The sequence below is a fragment of the Bombina bombina genome, chromosome 3 (genome assembly GCF_027579735.1).
Source record: "Bombina bombina isolate aBomBom1 chromosome 3, aBomBom1.pri, whole genome shotgun sequence".
Classification (NCBI taxonomy): Eukaryota; Metazoa; Chordata; class Amphibia; order Anura; family Bombinatoridae; genus Bombina; species Bombina bombina.
Genome location: NC_069501.1, coordinates 120,702,498 through 120,723,352, shown reverse-complemented (window position 1 = coordinate 120,723,352; position 20,855 = coordinate 120,702,498). Strand labels below are relative to the sequence as shown.

The window sequence follows — 20,855 nt, the reverse complement described above, 5'->3', positions numbered from 1 at the left end:
CTGCCAAGTTCCTAGCGGGAAAACTTCTGCTCCAGTGAAGAATCTTCAGATACCTATCCTGATGTTCTAAGTGTCCTATTAGCCTTTGCATAAATTAAAGGGATACTAAACCCAATTTTCTTCTTTAATGATTCAGACAGAGCATACAATTTTAAGCAACTTTCTAATTTACTCCTATTATCAAATTTTCTTTTTTCTCTTGCAAACTTGCTTTAAAAAGCAGCAATGTAATTCAAGGGAGCCGGCCCATTTTAAGTTCAGCACCCTGGATAGCGCTTGCTTATTGGTGGCAACATTTAGCCACCAATAAGCAATCGTAACCCAGGTCTGAACCAAAAATAGGCCGGCTCCTAAACTCCTACTTTTTAAATAAAGATAGCAAGAAAATAAAGAAAAAATGACAATAGGAGTACATTAGAAAGTTGCTTAAAATTGCATGCTTTGTCTGAATCATGAAAGAAATAAAATTGGGTTTAGTGTCCCTTTAAAGAATTATTTTAGGGATATAAAACAAGCAATCTGTTTCATTGTTGTGACAAAAAAAGCACTAAGCAGTGGGTTATAATAAACTCCTTGTAATTACAAGATATTTCTGCTGTGTTGCTATAGAACAACATATCAGACAAGTCATAACGTTTTTAAAACAAAAACAGTAATCATTTTTCAATAGCCAAACTTAACCCACCATTTACCATATTTGGAGGAGCTAATCTGAGTTTAGGTCCACAGACAACAAGGCTTGCCACTGTCATAAAGTAAGTATAAAATGCAATGTGTTGCTGTTGTTATCAGTTAAAGACAATTAGGAACATATGTGTAGCATGGTTAGCCTAGATTGGTAGGCAGGTCCATTTAAAATTCTGTGAATTAGAAATTGCTCCATTTTTCAAAGCTAAATTACATGAAAAGGGGCAAACTGAATAATGAAAATATATTGCAAGGTTGTTTCATTATGCAAAACTAAACATTGCATATACAAATCTCAATGTGTTTACTGTAACTTTAACAGATATCATTGCAATATGCATTATTCATCATTTTAAAATAATTTTATATCTTTTCTTTTTTTTACGCTTGATTTACTTTGACGTGGTTGTTAGGAGAAACCTGCTCTAGATGCAGTCATTTTATTGCCCATTCTCAGTAGAGGACGTTTGCTGATAACACTGTCATATAGTGCACCAGAAATATCTCTTCAACAAAGAATAACATGAGCACAAAAAAAATCGAAACAAATTTGATAATAAAAGTAAATGGGAAGCTTTTATAATTGTATTCACTATCTGAATTATTAAAGAAAAATTAAGGTTTTCATGTACCTTTAAAGAAAGAAACTGGGGTAGCCTGCCCTCTTCTATTCCCTTAAAGGGACAGTCTAGTCAGAATTAAACATCATGATTCAGATAGGACATGCAATTTTAAACAACTTTCCAATTTACTTTTATCATCAAATTTGCTTTGTTCTCTTGGTATTCTTAGTTGAAAGCTAAACCTAGGTAGGCTCATATACTAATGTCTAAGCCCTTGAAGGCTGTCTCTTATGTGAATGCATTGTGCTCACGCCTGTGAAGTTACTTATGAGAGGGCACTGATTGGCTAAATTGCAAGTCTGTCAAACTAACTGAAATAAGGGGGCAGTCTGCAGAGGCTTAGATACAAGGTAATCACAGAGGTAAAAAGTGTATAAATATAACCGTGTAGGTTACGGAAAACTGGAGAAAGGGTAATAAAGGGCTTATCTATCTTTTTAAACAATAAAAATTCTGTAGTAGACTTCATTTTTAAGGCTCTTTAGTACTGATTCAGCTTAGTTTAATTTAAGAGGTATTTAAAGAAACAGGCATATCATCTTTGTTTAATCTTTATCCTACTTACATTTATATTTTTATATATATATATTATTATTATCGGTTATTTGTAGAGCGCCAACAGATTCCGCAGCGCTAATATATACAATAATATTAACACCTAAACTACCTTGTATGCTCACTGATATTGCAAAGAATACTATTCCTATCATGATTGGTGATGCAAAACTAATAATCCACCTTAAAACAAATGAGCACAGAGAATCTCATATTAGAAGATTTACAGATAAAGTAGAAAGTGGATCTATTTCACAGCAAAAGGAAGCAAAATAAATAATAAATGTATATTTCAATAATGTTTCATTTTCAATAATAAAACAGTTTATACAATGTCGAAATGCTGAGTTTAATGTTCCATTAAGGGTACTAAAATGGACTTGATTTGTGTAAAATCAAATAATTTTTTTGTCTTTTTATATGCACACTTTCTGGCCAACAAGATCCTACTGAGCATGTGCACAAGCTCACATGATATATGTATACAAGTCTGTGATTGGATGATATCTATCATGTGATACAAGAGGCTGGAAAATTGGAGAAAAAAATAAATGTATTTGCTTATCTGAAATTCAGAGTAGGTGTCTTTCTATTATGCAATTCTACTGCATTGAGTGGTCCTTTAAGTTCCTGTGTGTGCATAGAGACATAAAATATGATGTATTATGCATATACAAACACTTTTTTTCTGCATTGCTGTCTGGCTCAATTCCTCCGTTGCTTACAATGATGCTCGCCAGCAAGTAGATGGGGAAGATTTGCAGCAAAGTTTCAAGGATGTTTATGTTCTCCCTTGCTTTCTGAATGGCATTCAAAGCCATTATACCTTTCCATGAAAAAGTACAAAGGTAATCTCAGGAGCATGCACGTGTATTTAGCACTTTACGGAAGCCGTGTAGGAAATAATGTATAACACTGCTGCCTTATAGTGCTCAAGACACATGCACTTTCATAAGGCTATCTAGGTATGCTCCCATGGAAAGGAGCTACATTTTAAATAATAATAATTTGATAGAGTAAATTGGAATGGTTTTTATTGAATTATTTCTTATTTTAGATGTTTGAAACAAATAGAAATGTATTAAATATAATATGCAGTTTCCATTAGCTCAACATTGTATTTATTGTTAACAGTTGAGTCTCTCGATAGGCTTTGTTTTGACCTGGCTCCTTTCCAAATGATTATACTCGGCAATGAAGGTAAAAATCAAATGTTTAATTTCAAAGCGCAAATAAAACAAATAGACGGAAGGAAGAACAAAAAGCAGTTTCCTGTATTACTTTACTGCTGTTTGAACTCTTTACAAACTTACGTTATTGATCTAGTTACAGTACTAATGTATTTTTCTCTCTTGTTTGTGATACATTTAAATAAAATGATGTCCTTGTAATGTGAAAAAAACTTTTTGTTGTTGTTATGCTAACTTATGTTTGAGTTAGAAGGAAAATAAAAAAAAAAATCTTAAAATGATATGCTCTATTATCAAATATTCTTTTGGTATCTTTTGTTAAAAAACATATCTAGTTAAGCTCAGGAGAGTAATGTACTACTGGGAGCTAACTGGTGATTGGTGGTTACACATGTAGGTTTCTTGTCACTGGCTCATCAGATGTGTTCAGCTAGCTCCCAGTAGTGCATTGCTGCTCTGAAGCTGACTTTAAATATGTGTTTACAGAAAGAGAAGCCGTCTGCCAGGAACATACAGAAGCTCAGTATCTTTTTCTATCGCCCTGGTTACCATCCGGGAGTAGCTTATTTTAGCCCAATTGTGCTTTTCAGAGAGGAAAACTTTCCTGAAGTATATCAGTCTGATCCCGCCTAACAAGCTCAGTCCAGCCCCGAAATATCAGAGAATTCTCCTCCGAACAAGGGAAATGACAACCCCAGACGATCGTTTCGGCCACCTTTGGGCCTCGTCAGTCAGGTGCAGCCATATTCCTCCAAGCACATTGGGCAAGGAGTCCACGTCTGGTTTCCTCCATCAATCTTAGGGAGAACCTCTGAACAAAGGAAATAGCAAACTCAGGCGCTTGCTTCGGCCTAAAGGTGATTGGGGAAACCAGACGTGGACTCCTTGCCTAATGTGTCACTGACAAAGCCCAAACGAGGCAAAACATTTGTCTGGGGTTGCCATTTCCCTTGTTCAGAGGAGATTTGCCTGATATTCTGGGCTGGACTGATAGCCAGGATCAAACTGATACTTCAGGAAAGTTCTCTGTGAAAAGCACAATTGGGCTAAAAGAAGCTACTCCCCCTTGTGGTTACCGGGCAATAGAACAAAATACTGAGCTGTTGTTCGTTCCTGACAGATGGATTCTCTTTCTGTATTTATTTAAATGCGTTTAACCCCTTGCATGCAATAACACATTACAGCATTTTCTTTGTGTAAGTTTCAAAATAAAAGTATACAGCTTAACCTTTTTTTAATGGAAAGATATGTTTAACATGTTTAGATTTGTGTTTGAGAGTTTAATATCTCTTTATTCCCCCACTCAATCTCACAAAATATCTATACAAAGCAGTTCTTTTGTCTTTATTTATGTCAGTCATTTAATGGAGATAATTAACAACACAAAAAGAGGGGAAAAAAAGTGAATGTCCGCTCCAAATTCCATTTACAATAGAACAGATGTGCAGAGTATCAGGGATTTAGAAGTTTCTATTCTTCCTGTTACTGCACGTGATACATCCTGGTACTATATTCGCTGTCTAAACTCTGGCAATGCGTATATCATTCACTTCAACATGAATTCCTTCTCTCACCTGGTTCTGAATGATGAACTGATGATGCACGATTACCGAGAGTACCTTGCTAGAGCAAATCTGCATGTTGTAATGAATCCATAGTGTGCATCAGTAATTAACCCCTTCCTGTCCTTAGGACATTCTATGCCATTGGGCTGTACTGGAGCCAATGGCGCTTCCTGAATGGGATTGCGGGCTGGAGGGGGTGCCTAGCATCACAGGAACTCCCCCCTGAAACTATCCCATCTTTGTTCTGTGATTTCAATTTTTTCTGATGTAGACAAATAAGTCTGGGCGGGAAGGGGTTAAAGAGAAATGAAGCACAAATATTTTCTTCCATAATTCAGATAGAGCATGCATTTTTAAGCAACTTTCTCATGTATTCCTATTATCTATTTTTCTTCCTTCTCTTGCTATCTTTATTTAAAAAAGCAGGAATGGAAGGTTAAGAGACACACCATTTTTGGTTCAGAACCTTGGTAGAGTGATTGGTTTGCTACATTTAGAAACCAATCAGCAAGAGCTACCCAGGTGCTGAAATAAAAATGGGCCGGCTCCTAAGCTTACATTCCTGCTTCTTCAAATAAAGATAGCATGAGAATGAAGAAAAAGTTATAATAGGAGTAAATTAGAAAGTTGCTTAAAATTGCATGCTCTATCTGAATAATGAAAGAAAAAAAATTGTGTTTAGTATCCCTTTAAAGGGATATTAAACACTAAATACATTTTATAAGCATAGTATTGGGGTTATTCAAGCTACTTCTATTCATGGTGCTGCCATGTTGTAATCTATCTTTCACTTCATTCCAAGGCTGTTTGCACATGTGAATTAAAACTCATTCACCTAGGTTCCATAATGGCAGCACCCATGATTAGAAGAAGATGCATCAGGAAATGTATTTAGTGTTTAGAGTCCCTTTAAATGACTGAGGCACTCAATCCTCTATGGAGGGAGTGGAACAAGAACAATTTTCAGAGGTATTTTCTGGCAAAAGGAAATACAATTAGCATGTTTATACTGAAATATTGTTTTTAATTGGTTATTTTTTTAAGGGATTACATTTTTAGTTTAATGTCCCTTTAAAACATTTTTTCCAAGAATAGGGTTTCTGCCCAAAATGTTGTTTTCAAGAGGTCTCATTTATAGGTCACTAAAGCAAATTTACCTACATGTGAAAAATGCCCAGTCATACAAAAGAATCAATAATTATGGGATAAACATCCAGCCACTGTTATGCATGGAGTGAAGTCATCAAAATGACCCTCGCATGGGCAGATCTCACTGGACTCTCCAAGGAAGAGGGATTAACCTAGACAACCTGACAAGTTGTGAGCTGCCTCCCCTAGAAAATAGAGATCTGTCGATTGTGGATTCTTACAGGGGAAAGCACCTATTACTGATAACATTTCTAAAGGGAAATAAATCCCCAAATTTTACTTTCATGATTAAAATACATACAATTTATTTAATTCATTTTCTTAGATTCCTTTGTTGAAGCAATACTCTACTGGAAGCTAGCTGAACACAATGGGTGCACATATGTGCAGCCACCAATTAGCAGCAAGAGAATGAAGGAAATTAGATAATAGAAGTAAACTGGGAATTTATTTAAAAAAGAAAATTTATGCTTACCTGATAAATGTATTACTTTTTTGACACAATGAGTCCACGGATCATTTTAATTACTAATGGGATATTCACCTCCTGGTCAGCAGGAGGAGGCAAAGAGCACCACAGCAGAGCTGTTAAATAGCTCCTCCCTTCCCTCAGACTCCAGTCATTCGACCAAAGTTAGGAAGAGAAAGGAAAAGCCAAGGTGCAGAGGTGTCTGAAGTTTACAATAACCCACAACCTGTCTTACAAGAACAGGGCGGGCCCTGGACTCATTGTGTCAAAAAAGAAATACATTTATCAGGTAAGCATACATTTTCTTTTCTTTTTAAGACACGATGAGTCCCCGGATCATCTTAATTACTAATGGGATCCAATACCAAAGCTAGAGTACACAGATGATACGGGGGGGACAAGACAGGGAACCTAAACGAAAGGCACCACTGCTTGAAGAACCTTTCACCAAAAATCTGCCTCAGCCTCAGCAAAGTATCAAAACTTGAAAAATCTTGAAAAAGAGTGAAGAGAGGACCAAGTTGCAGTCTTGCAAATGTGATCCACAGAAGCGTCACTTTTGAATGCAGAAAAGGAAGCAACAGCCCTCATGGAATGAGCCGTAACTCTCCTTGTAGACTGTCTTCCAGCAGTCTCATATGCAAAACGTATGATACTCTTCAGCCAAAAAGAAAGAGAAGAGAAGAAGACTGACGATAGTACTTAGTCGCCTGCAGGTAAAACTTTAAAGCACGGACCACGCCCAAATTGTGCAGAAGTCTTTCCTTCTGAGAAGAAGGATTAGGACACTAGAAAGGAACAACAATCTCCTGATTAATGTTCCGATCAGAAACAACCATAGGAAGAAATCCTAATTTAGGACGTAAAACTACCTTATCTGGATGGAAAAGAAGATAAGGAGACCCATACTGTAATGCCGAGATTTCTGACACCCTCCGAGCAGAAGATATAGCAGCAAGAAATAAAACTTTCCAAGATAACAACTTAATATCTAAGGAATGCATAGACTCAAACGGAGCCCCTTGAAGAACTCTGAAAACTAAATTCAGACTCCATGGAGGAGTAACTGGAATGAACACAGGCCTGATCCTGACCAAGGCCTGACAAAATGATTGTACATCTGGGACAACTGCCAGACGTTTGTGTAACAAAAAAGAAAAAGACAGAGATTTGACCCTTTAGGGAACTTGACGATAAACCCTTTCTCCAAACCCTCTCGGAGAAAAGACAAAATACTAGGAATCCTAACTCTACTCAATGAGTAGCCCATGGATTCACACCTATATAGGTATTTACGCCATATCCTATGATAAATTTTTCTAGTGACAGGCTTACAAGCCTGAATCATGGTCTCAATGACCGAGTCAGAAAACCCCCGCTTGAATAATATTAAGCGTTCAATCTCCAAGCAGATAGTTTCAGAGAAACCAGATTCGGGTGAAGGAGGGGCCCTTGAATTAGACGGAAGTCTCCAAGGTGACAGAGATGACATGTCCACCAGATCTGTATACCAAATCCCGCAAGGCTAAGCCGGTGCTATGAGGATCACCGACGCCCTCTCCTGTGTGATTTGAGCAATGACCCGAGAAAGAAAAGCAAACGGAGGAAAGAGCTGGAGAACACTTCCGGATGGAGTTCCCCCTCCCCCGGATGAAAAGTCTGCCTGGTCAGGAAATCCGCCTCCCAGTTGTCCACCCCTGGGATGTGGATCGCCGACAGGCAACAAGAATGGGCCTCCGCCCACTGAATTATTTTGGATACCTCGGTCATCGCTAAGGAACTCCTCGTTCCTCCCTGATGATTGATGTAAGCCACTGACGTTATTTTGTTCGACTGGAACCTGATAAACTGGACCGAGGCTAACTGAGGCCAGGCCAGAAGAACATTGTAGATAACTCTCAGCTCCAGAATGTTTATAGGAAGAACGGACTCTGGCTGAGTCCAAACCCCCTGAGCCCTTAAGGAGCCCCAGACTGCTCCCCACCCTAGAAGGCTGGCGACTGTTTTCACAATCACCCAAGATGGTCTGCGAAGCAGGTTCCCTTGGAGAGATGATCCAGAGACAACCACCATTGAAGAGAATCCCTTGTCTCCAGCTCCAGTAGTATTCGAGGAGACAAATCTGTATAATCTCCGCTCCATTGCCTGAGCATGCTTAACTGCAGAGGTCCGAGAAGGAACGAGCAAATGGATTGATATCTGATTTCCTCACATTCTGTCAGAAAAATCTTCATAGATATGGAATCTATTATGGTTCCCAAGAAAATTACCCTTGTGCTTGGGACTAAGGAACTCTTTTCCAAATTTACCTTCCACCCGTGAGATCGCAGGAAGAATAAGACCATGTTTTGTGACAACTCAGACCTGTGGCAAGACCGAAAGGAAGAGCCACAAACTGGAGGCGTTTGACCAGAAAGGCAAACCTTAGAACTAGAGATGATTCTTGTGAATGGCACATGAAGGAACGCGTCCTTTAAATCCACTGACATAAATTGACCCTCTTGGATCCAGAGAAGATTGGAACAAATAGTTTCCAACTGGAAGGACGGTACATTAAGCAATTTGTTTAGACTCTTGAGATCTAAAAAGTGGTCTGAAGGTTCCCTCTATTTTTTGGGAACCACAAACTGATTGGGATAAAAACCTCAGACCCTGTACCTGTATTGGAACTGGAACAATCACTCCCAGGTCTGAGAGGTCTCCTACGCAGTGTAAGAACGCCTCTCCTTTTGTCTGATCTGCCGATAATCTTAAAAGCAGAAACCTGCCTCTGGGAGGAAAACTTTTGAACTCTAATTTGTATCCCTGGAACACTACTTTCTATTGCCCAGGGATCCTGAACATCTCAAACCCAAGCCTGAGCAAAGACTGAAAGTCTGCCCCCTACAAGATCCGATCCCGGATCGGGGAATGTCCTTCATGCTGTCTTTGATTCAACAGCAGACTATATGGATTTTTTTTTTTAAATTCTTTAAATTTCAAAAGAGATTATTTCCGTCAAGCCAGGTCCCAACAAGGTCCTCCCCTTGTAAGGAATCGCTAAAAGCTTAGACTTAGAGCATATATCCGTAGAACAAGGCTAATATGCTCCAGTTTGATAACCTGAAGGGAAGAATTAGACTATTTGAAAGCTTTTATCCTATCCTGGATTTTATCCAGGGGAGTTAACCAATATGCTGTTGCACTAGCGACGGTAGCAAAGCACACAACTGGTTGCACTGTAAGCCCTGGTGTACATTCCCTTTTTAAATTTTTGTCCATAGGACCTTTGAAAAACCCAACTATCCTCTAAGGGTATAGTAGTTCTCTTAGCTAAGCTGGAAACTACTCCTTCCACCTTAGAGAATGTTTACCTAGCCTCCTTAGCTGAGTCGGCTATGGGAAACATCTTTTAAAATATAGGAAATACGGTCTCTTCCATTGCTCATAACTTACTGGACGCACTAGGATAGATTACCCCTGTAGTGTCGGAGTCGCCCAAGGTAGCTAAAACCTCCTAAAGAAAACAAATGGAGGTGTTCAAGCTAAAAAACTGAAAGAAAAACAACTTCAGGTTCAAATATTGATATTATTCATCTGAGTCTGATTATTCTCTCTCAGATAATACCAAAGTATCTTCCTCTTTCAGGAAACAGAGAAGAACTATTCGGAATAGCAACTACTGAATCAATCACCCTAAATGATTGAAAATAATTCCTCTAGTAATGTTTTCTACCACGTGGGAAACAACATGTAATGCCTGAAATTCAGAGTAACTCCGGGTGGAGTGTGAAGGGAAGCACAGGACCCTGTATGTGGACCATAAAATGTTGTGTGACACTATAGGAGAAATGTGTGGAATAGGTTGACCCTTGTCAACAGACTCCTAAACAGCAAACACCTTAGAAGCAGTAGGTTCAGAAAAGAGTGAAATTTTTTAATAAAAATTGACACATAAAAATCGTTACTGTCTCTTTAAATTTTAAAAAGCAACTTCTTATTTCTGTGTGCAGAGATAAGTTAAATTAGCATACCAACATTGCAGAACTTATCAAAAAAAATGTTACTTCTTAGTTCACGGACATCGCCATGACATTAAAGAAGCGATGTCTTGTGCAGCAATTCCAGATGGAAATTGCATGGAACTGCAGGGCACTGCATGTGTGAGAGGAAAATTAATGTACACTTCTTTAATCAACCTGCCTCACATATGGCAGAATACTTAAATAAAGACTTAACCTGCTGCTAATAAAAATTAATATATAGCAAGCGAAATGTTAAAGAGAAATTAATTTTCTTTTTACGAGGTCAGACACGGCTGAACATGTACGAGAGAATTGCCAGTACTGCTAAACTCTGCTTACACCTCAGCCTGACCCAGCTGAGGCGTCAGACAGCCTCACTATACAAGTCCTGACCTTAATATAGCGCTGTTTAAATGCCTATTGTTCACTGTTCCAGTGATGGCTTTTACCGTGCACTGGGTTGTATTGTGTCTTAAGCGCAAGAGTTTAGACAAAAATTCCTTTGTTTCTTCTGATAACCGGAAGTGTTAGGAAGGAAGTGTTTTCTGTACGGCGCCATCCTTCACTCCTAGCGAATAGTCAGAACTGTTAGGAGGGAGGAGAGAATACCTCTGTGCCATTTACAAGCTCTGCCCCTCGTGGGCGTTACCCAAGCCAAGCAAAAAGATAGACCTTACTCATTTTAAAAGATGCTAGTCCGCTGTTATCACTCGGGGAAACATCACACTGTACCAACAGCTATTCCATATAAATAAATAAAACTCAATATGTAATCTCCCGGTCGCCATTGTCTAAATATAGCCACCGGGAGCAAGTGGGCAGACTGAATAGCTACAGTGTAAACAGCTGCTCAGTCTGATTGCCAGAAAAACCTTGTTTGCAGTGTTTTGCACAGATTCTAAGTCGTCTCGTCCGCACCTTTAGGCTTGATAGACAACTCCACATGTTTTAGAGCACACACCGCAATGTAAACCCATATGCCATCACCCAGTCGGCCTTATTATTAGATGAGACCGCCAGGAAATAAAAAACATGCCAGTGCCTGCGTCCTAACTTCCTAAATGTCCCCTACTAAAACTAGGAGAATATGAGTCCAAGTTCAATGAGGTAAGATGAAAAATTAATAAAGTGCCCAAACTTTTTCTGAGATCTTCTGCCCCCAGAAAAAAAGTTAGCACTCACCTCATTTTCCGCCTGGCAGCAAAGGCAGTTCCCAGGTTTAAGAGGTCCTCTCCCTCCCATGGACCTGTAAATAAACAGAAGTCCTGAGTAAAAATCCCTCAGGTTTTCTTGGTCAGGGCAGCATCAGAAAATGGGAGGCACAGTGAGAATTATGTCCCACAAGTTCCCATTGCACCAAAGCTCTACTGAAGTGACTGATATGGACTACGGCTACACCCTAGAACAAAGCAGCACAATCTTGCACTACTTTAAAAATAATAAACTCTTGATTAAAGAATCTAATCTAACACCTCTGCACCTCTTCCTATCACTAACGTAGGCAAAGAGAATGACTGGAGTGGGAGGGAAGGGAGGAGCTATTTAACAGCTCTGCTGTGGTGCTCTTTGCCTCCTCCTGCTGACCAGGAGGTGAATATCCCATTAGTAATTAAGATGATCCGTGGACTCATCGTGTCTTAAAAAAGAAATGACATGCTCTGTCTGAATCATGACATAACATTTTGGGGTTTTATGTTCCTTTAGGCATTCAAGAATCAAATTGCACAGCTTTCGTTGTACTTTATCTTACATACGCTTCATATTGTGTAATGTGAGACAAACTCCCCAGCTTGTATTTGGCGAGTAAAAACAGCAAGATCTGCAGGTGTAAGATGCTTAGAGAATAAGTCCAGACCGGTGAGGAAAAAAAAAAAAAACATAAGCGATAAAGGAACTCCTCTGTTCTGCCCACTCTCCAAGGCCACAACACTGATTTTACATTAGAAAAATATAGAACAGTTTGACTTTTGTACTTTTTGGTACAATTCTAACTCCCCCACCCCCAAACGGATTATATATTACATATGATGTGTACTGTGCACAATAAATATAAAAAAAATTCTGCGTAATTTAAATTTGCATTCTACTGAATGCATTCAATACAAATTTCAAAGCAAACTATGATTTGTACTTTCTATTGTCAATACACTTTTAAACTGCTTATTTTATATTGCTATGCAGGTGTCTCTTCTTTATAAAATTATATTTAGGCAAAGTACACAACCATCAGGGTTTTACAAAATCTAGCTGGAGCAAAAATCTTCAGACAATCAGACCCTTAGAGTCAAAGATCTTACTTTAAATTATCAGTATGAATCGTTTTAAAAAATAAATATACTCCCAACAACTCTTAAAGGGACAGTAAAGTCACAATAAAACTTTCCTAGTTTAGATAAAGCACACAATATGTATATATAAAAAAAAAACAACAACAAAAAAATTATTAAATGTTCTTTGTCTTCTTGGTATCCTTTATTGAAGAGTAAACCTTAGAATGCTCAAAAAAGAACAGAATATGCAGTATTTTTTGCTTTCTAATAGCTGTAGTGTTTGCAACAATGTATAACATCACTACAAAAGCTGCTGACATACAGTGTTAAAGTGATTGTAAAGTTTTGACTTTTAATACACAGTATATAAAACTATAAAAACAGCGACATTTTAATTCAATAAAATTCCAGCTTCAAGCAATCGTTGCGTGCCCCACGAGCTGGACGCCAAATGGAGCATGCAACGATTGGATGAAGCCGGATTTGTCATTGCTCACCTAAATCAAGGATGAGATGCTGGCGGAGGAATAGCGCGATGTTTACCATCTCTAAATGGTAAATATTTTACAAAGGGAACATGTTTACATATTTTATTGAATTAAAATGCCAATGTTTTTATAAATAGTTTTATATACTGTGTATTAAAAGTCAAAACTTTACAATCACTTTAGAGAGAAAATCTATGTTCACTTCTTAAAGATTACCAAGAGAAAGACGCAATTTTGATAAAAAATAGTAAAAGCTTTTTGTTTTTAAATTTGCATGATCTATGTAAACCAGGAAGTTTAGTTTTTAGACATTTTGTCGATACAAAATCAGGCATTAAGTCTGTGACATTATAAATATACAGAGGATTGTCAGAATGTTCTATGATAAGACAAGATAAACGAGGAGCACAATGATATTTTATGTTACCTTTCTTAAATGCCAAGCCAGACTCCTTCACTTTATTTATATACAGGTGATGTCGGCCTTCTTCTTCCACTGAACACAGGGAAAAGCCTAAGAAAATGTGAGAAAGCAAACACTTAAACAAATCCTATTTTTTGCATTGTATTTTATATTCATAGAGTTTTCCAACATCTGTTATTTCATAGAACTGAAATATATCTGGGAGGTTTTTAAATGAACGAGCATGCTGGGAAGGGAAGAGGTTTGAATGACTGTTTCTCTGTGCAGGCAAAATACCAGGAACCAATCAGATAAATGCCTTCCCCAAGAGCCCCTAAACTGACAAGAAAGGTGGTTGTCCGATTGGTTCCAAGGAATATTCTCTTTAGTAGACTGTGATCTTTTTTTTTAACGGACCAATAAAGCCATACATCAAGGATTTTGTATGTCTTCCGAGACCTTCCGTAGTCAGTTTTTGAAAAGTAAAATTTTGTTTGTTAATTTAATGGGTAAAAAACAAAGTGATACAATGTTCCTGCCGACAATTAGGACTTTTAAATCAGTGTGTTGTTAAACTGAAAAAGAAGACCAGAGACATAACTTGCAAAGTTTTATTTGTTTACATGAATTATGGCTCTGGTATTCTAAAAACATCATGTGTAACACATAGGCCTGTAATCTATTGGAACAGCTAGTATTCTGGTCTCAATAGCCGGTGTCAGCAATGTGATAATACCAGCAATAATAGTGCACTATCAAAAAGAGCTACCTTGTTGAGATTTGCTACCTCGACTTGCGCATGCTCACAATCACGTAATTGCACTCCACATATGTTTGAAAGGAATGTGTGGAATGTGATTATGTAATCACCAGTAGCGCAGATTACAGGTAGAAAATCTCGACATATACACGCTGCACTGTAATTCCCCTATCTTCACTACCTTTTTTGCCTACGCCTGGGGGGTTCTAGGGGGGCAACCCGCTGATTCTCTGACATCCACTGCAAGTGAACCTTGGCGAATGAGGTTTACAAAGGGGGCAAAACACCCATTGAACCCCCCCAGACGGAGGTAAAATAGATAGCGAAGATGGGGGAATTACAGTGCAGCATGGATATGTGTCTGATTAACAACGCATACACTGGAAATTGTATTCTTTCTGAATCATGAAAGAAAAATTTGGGTTTTCATGGCCCTTTAACATTTTATTAAATAAGATTATTTACTGGTTTAATAAAAAGTGAAAAATATAGTGCAAGTCACACGTTTAAAGGGACAGTCAAGTCCAAAAAAAAAAAAAAAAACCTTCCATGTTTCAAATTCAAGGGAATGTAATTTTAAAAAACTTTCCACTTTACTTTTATCACCAATTTTGCTTTGTTCTCTTGGTATTCTTAGTTGAAAGCTAAACCTAGGAAGGCTCATATGATAATTTCTAAGCCCTTGAAGGCCGTCTCTTATCACATGCTTTTTAATTTGCTTTTCTCAACAGGGGAGAGCTAGTTCATGTGAGCCATAGAGAGAACATTGTGATCACGCCCGTGGCTTGTGGCAGACACTGTACTAATTGGCTAAAATGCAAGTCAATAAATAAAATGTCATGTGATCAGGGGGCTGTCAGAAGATGCTCAGTTACAAAGTAATCACAGAGGTAAAAAGTATATTAATATAACAGCGTTGGTTATGCAAAACTGGGGAATGGGTAATAAAGGGATTATCTATCTTTTTAAACAACAAAAATTCTGGTGTTGACTGTCCCTTTAAACTATTAAACTAGTACACAATTTTCTTTTATAACTGTAATAAATTGTTTGGATGTTACAAAAAATGTTAATTATAAATTTACCCAAATGTTTATCTGTTGAATATTGGTATTGGCTACGTGAAACAACTGCATTCAAACCCATTTAGCTGTCGTTCTTTACTTTCACAGCGACCACATATCATTCTTGCCTTTCTGCGAGTGTGCAGTCCCCTATCCCGAGTACTTGGTTCTTATTGTTTTTCTGGTGTTAAAGCACATTTTCCTGTTACACTACATATGTGATTAACAAAATGTGCACAATCTTTTTATGCTTAGACTTTTTGAGTCACCCGCTCCTACTGAGCACGTGCAATAATTCACAGAATATATGTATATACATTTGTGATTGGCTGATGGCCGTCACATGATACAAGAGTGGAAAAATATACTACTCATTTAAAGTTCAGACAAAGTGCTATTGCATTTTTTTTTTTTTTAAACAAGCTTTATTGTTCAAAACAAAATTCAGAAGTACAATAAAATGTGGACAACAAGTATTGTTACTACAATGGGAAAAGTAAAGTCCATGTGACCTAGCACACTCTTTCATGAGTATAGACCAGTCCCAAAGTAGGTGCAAATCCAGGAGGAAGAGGGAATTCTACAGAAGTGTAAAGAGAGTGGGGAGGGAAGGGAGAAAAAAAAAGGGCGCACCAAGAAGCCCAAATCGAATGAATGTACTTTTATGTCTTACTGACTATACAGGTGTTCCCCTCCAACTGGCTAGTATCATTTCATGTGTGGCCAGTTGGTTTGTCTTAATGTAATGTAATCTCTCGAGAACTAACAAATCGTCCACTGCATTCCGCCATTCCTCTAATGTTGGTATATTAGGTGTCTTCCATTTTTTAGGGATTATTTTTTTAGCTCCAGTAATCATTATCAGTAAAAGTGCCTGCTTGTGTGGTTTCGGGCAGGACCACCAGATATGCAAAAGTGACCCCAGCTCCCCACATCCTCTCCAACACAGCTTTAGGGTATAGCCTGTGAATTCTAGTTGGTGTGAGATACCATCTGCTCAACAGTTTCAGGTGTATCTCCTGTACATTTGCTGACACCGAGGAGTGTTTTGTTAGCTGGAACGAGCCCAGCCATGCCTCTTTTGCAATGTCAGTGCTAAGCTCCCTGCTCCAGATGCTGGTATATGTGGGTAGAGGGCTGTCAGGTTGATCAGACACTAATTTGTATATGAGTGAAATTAAGAGCCTTTGAAGTCTGTTTGCGATGCATAGGTGTTTGCATTGTCTTTTTATTGTGCATAAGTTGATTATTTACAGGTCCTTTAAATTGATTTTAAAGGCTTAGAAAATGTATCCAAGCAAAGGCTGAGTAAAGCTCTGTTCATCAGTTTGGCAACAAAATGGTTCTTTCAAGATGTGCTCTTGATTTGCTAATGTTTTTTTTTTTTTTTTACATTTTTGAATGTAGCTTAACCCAACCAAACTGATGAAGTGCAGTTGGTGTGTGGGAAACGTGTCAGACGTCATCTAAACTCATTATCAGCTGTCACTATGTGTGTAATGATACTGATATATGAATAACGCATCTATTACTAAACTGTAACTATCCAAACTGTAGAACTTATGGGGGTTTACTCCTGCAATGTAAATATGCTGTAATGTATAGGGCAAACCTACATCATTCTTATATAATAATGGAGCATTCACATATAAAAGCTTCCAACATTTTTGGACATTGTACTAGTTTTCATTGTTGTTGTAAGCTAGTGCCAAATATACAACTTTTTTGTGGGCCCAGGTAGGGTTACCATGTTGCCATTTCTAAAAAGGACACATTAAAAATACATATGTCAGGGTTCTAAAAGTGGAACATTATTTGTATTAAAAAAAAAAAAAAAGCCCTGACATTTCTTGTTCATAAGTGTCATGTAAAGTGGCAACATTAGGCTTTTGGGGACTCTGGAGGGGAGAACAGCAGATAGAGTGTACCCTGCAAACGTACCTAAATCTCACCCTGTGCCACGAGATTTTTAGTCAATATATTATTATCATGTGTGTGTCTTATAGCCCTTAGGGGCTTCTAAAATATTTATCTGTGTCTCTTATGTGCTAGGAAGTTGGCTATTACTTGATTAAAGCATCAATGGAAACCAATGTCTAGCTGACAAAATAAGAAGCCATATATAAAAAAATTATCCACTAGATGGCAATATTGTACTATTTTCTAAATCAGAGAGTTAAGTGTTTTATTCCCTGTCATGCAAAACATATGACATAATCATAAGTTCAAGTGGTCTTACAATGTTAAATGCTCATTTTCAAATGCTTATAATATGAGAAAGGATGAACCAGTTGGGCTTAAATATGTCAGTTTTGGTTGTCACCCAGATCACATCATTTAAAGTAAAATGAGAATCTATGAACAAATGTTATTTAAATGTTAACATTGGAATGTTGAGTGTTTTTCAAACATTTGGCAATTCAGAACAAATAAATGCAGCCACCAATTATTATTTTTAACAAATGAGCCCAAACATTTACTATAATTGTTATAACCAGTTGTAACACAGAATAATGCAACTATGCACCTTTCCCTGCGGCATTATCCAGATGGCTAACAGTTTAGATTTATAGGTATTGTTACTTTAGCATCATGAGACCGTGGTAATAAGAATATAGAAAAGAAAAAAAGGGAAAGCTTCTAATGCAACGTACTGTAAAGTATAACATTAAACATAAATAAAATAGAGCAGTACACTGGATGAAAAGACTGAATCACACATGAAGACCAAGCATTAGCTACAATGCTATTTGGAAAGTAACAAATAGACATTCTAATACAAAAATAAAAAGCTCTAATGCGTAAGAGCAAGTAAATATTGCACTAGAGTCCCTTGTTTACATAGTGTTTCACCCCCATAAAGGGCTCTAACAGTCCACCTCAGCTGACTGGCAGTTTCCAGCTCAGAAGTTGCTATGTGTTGCGACTCCTGACCAGAACTTTAGCTTTGTTTTATCCCTTTGCAGGGGTTAAACATAAAGGGATTCATTTATCCAGCAGCTTGGGAGCCCTTGCGGTACAAGAGAATGCAACAGCAAGGTGTTAGACCACTGCTTCCTAACCCCTGGGCCACCTCAGACATTGCAGATTTAAAACCTCCCCGACTCATTTGTCAAGGATGACTGATAAGCCCTGATCTCCTCTGCAACTTGTTATGCAACAGCAGGGAGCAGGGTGTGACTACTTGTGCAATAATACATTCTATAAAACGTACATGCACTGCTGTCAGCAGATCTGTATTGAGAATGATGACAATGGCAGATGACATAATATCATAACCACAATGCCCCTGTGGCCACAGACAGCATGGGCACTATCTGAGGCTAAGGGAGCTGCATACTCAGCTACAAAAGGCGTTAACCCAAACCATAAAGTCACATTCAGTCGTAATAACAAATGTTATAGTCTCGCGCCACAAGAGATCTCTTTTTACCGAGTATAGTTTGTACCCAGGAAACTCCAACTGGGAGACTTTGGTCTTAACTTCTAGCCAGACACTTTATAAACAGAACACCCCTCTATCCTCCATAAACTCTCAGATTACACCGGTATTGGCTTAGGGCTGGACTATGGCACACGCGCAGCTGATCTAGTGCACAACACAAATGTTCATTTGCAATGCAGAGTAAAGAGGAAGTGGTGACTTTAATGCTTTCAAAAGGAGAAAGGAAAAGTTCTGTATCTTTTTAATGCAACGCACTGCTTTGTTTTTTGTTGCCCTGCAAAGCTTCTGGCCATTAACTCTTCGCTGCTTTATTTGCTACTTACATTTAAACCCCTATTGTAGTCAAATTTCAGTGAGTGACAAACACAAATTATATATTGGGTTTTTTTCAGCAGGTCCAGCAGATTCACAATGCACCATAATTATGGCACAGCAATCACCTGACTATACAAATTATTACATATTTGTCTACTGAGAAATACATTTTATTAGCGGTCTCTAGACAAACATTTTTCATGGTGCATATACACTATTATTGCAAACCAGATCACTGTGCATTTATTTTACTTTACTCTTAAATGATATGGTTTGCAATACTGCAGGCTTTTCTCTTTCGAATGAGGGGTCTTGGAGCTTTGTAGCTGCTATGGGAGCCCAGATCAAGGGGTTAGAAAAATTTCCCCCCTATCCAGCTCCCTGGCAGCTACATACTGCCTTAGGCCCTTTGTGATGTCACCACGTGTGTACTGGGAGTCCCACTAGGCCACCAACGATCCCCAGTCTGTAGTGAGGGGATCGTCAAAAACAGCGTTTGAATGGCGATCCCCCTGAATAACGAGAACGCCTCATGTACATCAAAGGGGTTACATTTAATGGATATTTATTTGTTTTTGTTATCTGAGGTTTAAAGTCATCCTTTTTTTTTAATAATAATAATAAAGAGTTTGTTTCTTACCAAAGTTGTCTGCAGAATTCGCTTTCTTCTCAAGCTTAATGTGCTGTATGATTTTTGGACAGATTTCAATTTCCTTATAAAGCTGAAAAAGAACAGATTCTTTATAATCTCGCATTATTATTATTTTAAATAAATACATAATTAAATGTCCCCAAAACTAAAACACGGGTATTTACAACACGTATTTTTAAAAATAAATCCCCACTGATTAATGAATTAAAATTTGCTGTGAATTCCAGGTGCTGATGAAAATAGGTCTCCTTTAAATGCTGATGTTTACTAGACTTAACAATATTTACTCCTGATCATGGTTTATATAGTGAACATCTGTTTATAGTAAGTGTCATTTATAGCCAGGAAAGAGTTAGAATACTTATTTTTTTCAATATTTAAACATAATTTAAAAAAATATTAAAATAAATCATTTTAAAAAATCTTTATGTTATTCTAAGACTAATCTTTGCTTTGAATATATTATTCTATCTAGCACTTATTAAGCATTGGACATGAAACACAACACTGTACTTTCATGATTCAGATAGAGCATGCAATTTTCAATGATCTAATTTGTTTTGTTCTCTAGGTATTTTTTTGTTGAAAAACATACTTAGGAAAGCTCAAGAGCCACAATGCACTGCTGGGAACTAACTGCTCATTGGTGGCTGCACAAATATGCCTCTTGTGATTGATTAACCCAATGTGTTCAGATAGCTACAAGTACTGCATTACATCTCCTTCAACAACGGATAACAATAGAATGAAACAAATTTGATAATAGAAGTAAATTTGAAAGTAGTTTAAAATGTTTATGTTTTATATGAATCATGTCCCTGTAATGCCCTTTAAATGTTTATTTCAGAATATTTCTTTTTCAAATCCCAACACACATACATAAGCGCCCACGCAGTTATACGCCTACTTATCAAGGTTATATATGCATTTTACTTCACCAGCCTTATACGAATCAATGCATTATTCAGCCGCACGCTTAACAAGTGACTCACTAGCACAATCACACAAAGTAAAAAAAAGAAAAAAAGAAAACAAGAATCAATCTCCTGTTGCGTACTGAAGCGCAGTTTACATGAGATCTTGTGTGTGCGGTGTAAGCCAGCAAGCCGTTTATTCTACATCACAATAACAGCAAACCAGAGCACCTGCATTACGTCGTCTTTCAGCAAATCACCTCAGGTGTACGAGCAAGAATGTAAAATAAATAACTAATGAG

The 20,855-nt window shown here is 37.7% G+C and overlaps 1 protein-coding gene across 3 annotated transcripts in view; it reads right to left on the bottom strand.

The window, feature by feature from the left end:
- TIAM1 (TIAM Rac1 associated GEF 1) overlaps positions 1–20,855 on the bottom strand; it is an 873,661-nt gene that overhangs the window by 136,539 nt on the left and 716,267 nt on the right. For all 3 annotated transcript variants that reach the window (XM_053705978.1, XM_053705976.1, XM_053705979.1), the window contains 2 exons: positions 19,628–19,709; positions 13,428–13,514 (listed from right to left, as the gene is read on the bottom strand). In XM_053705978.1, coding sequence (XP_053561953.1) covers positions 13,428–13,514; positions 19,628–19,709 — 169 coding nt within the window. The remainder of the gene's footprint in view (positions 1–13,427; positions 13,515–19,627; positions 19,710–20,855) is intronic.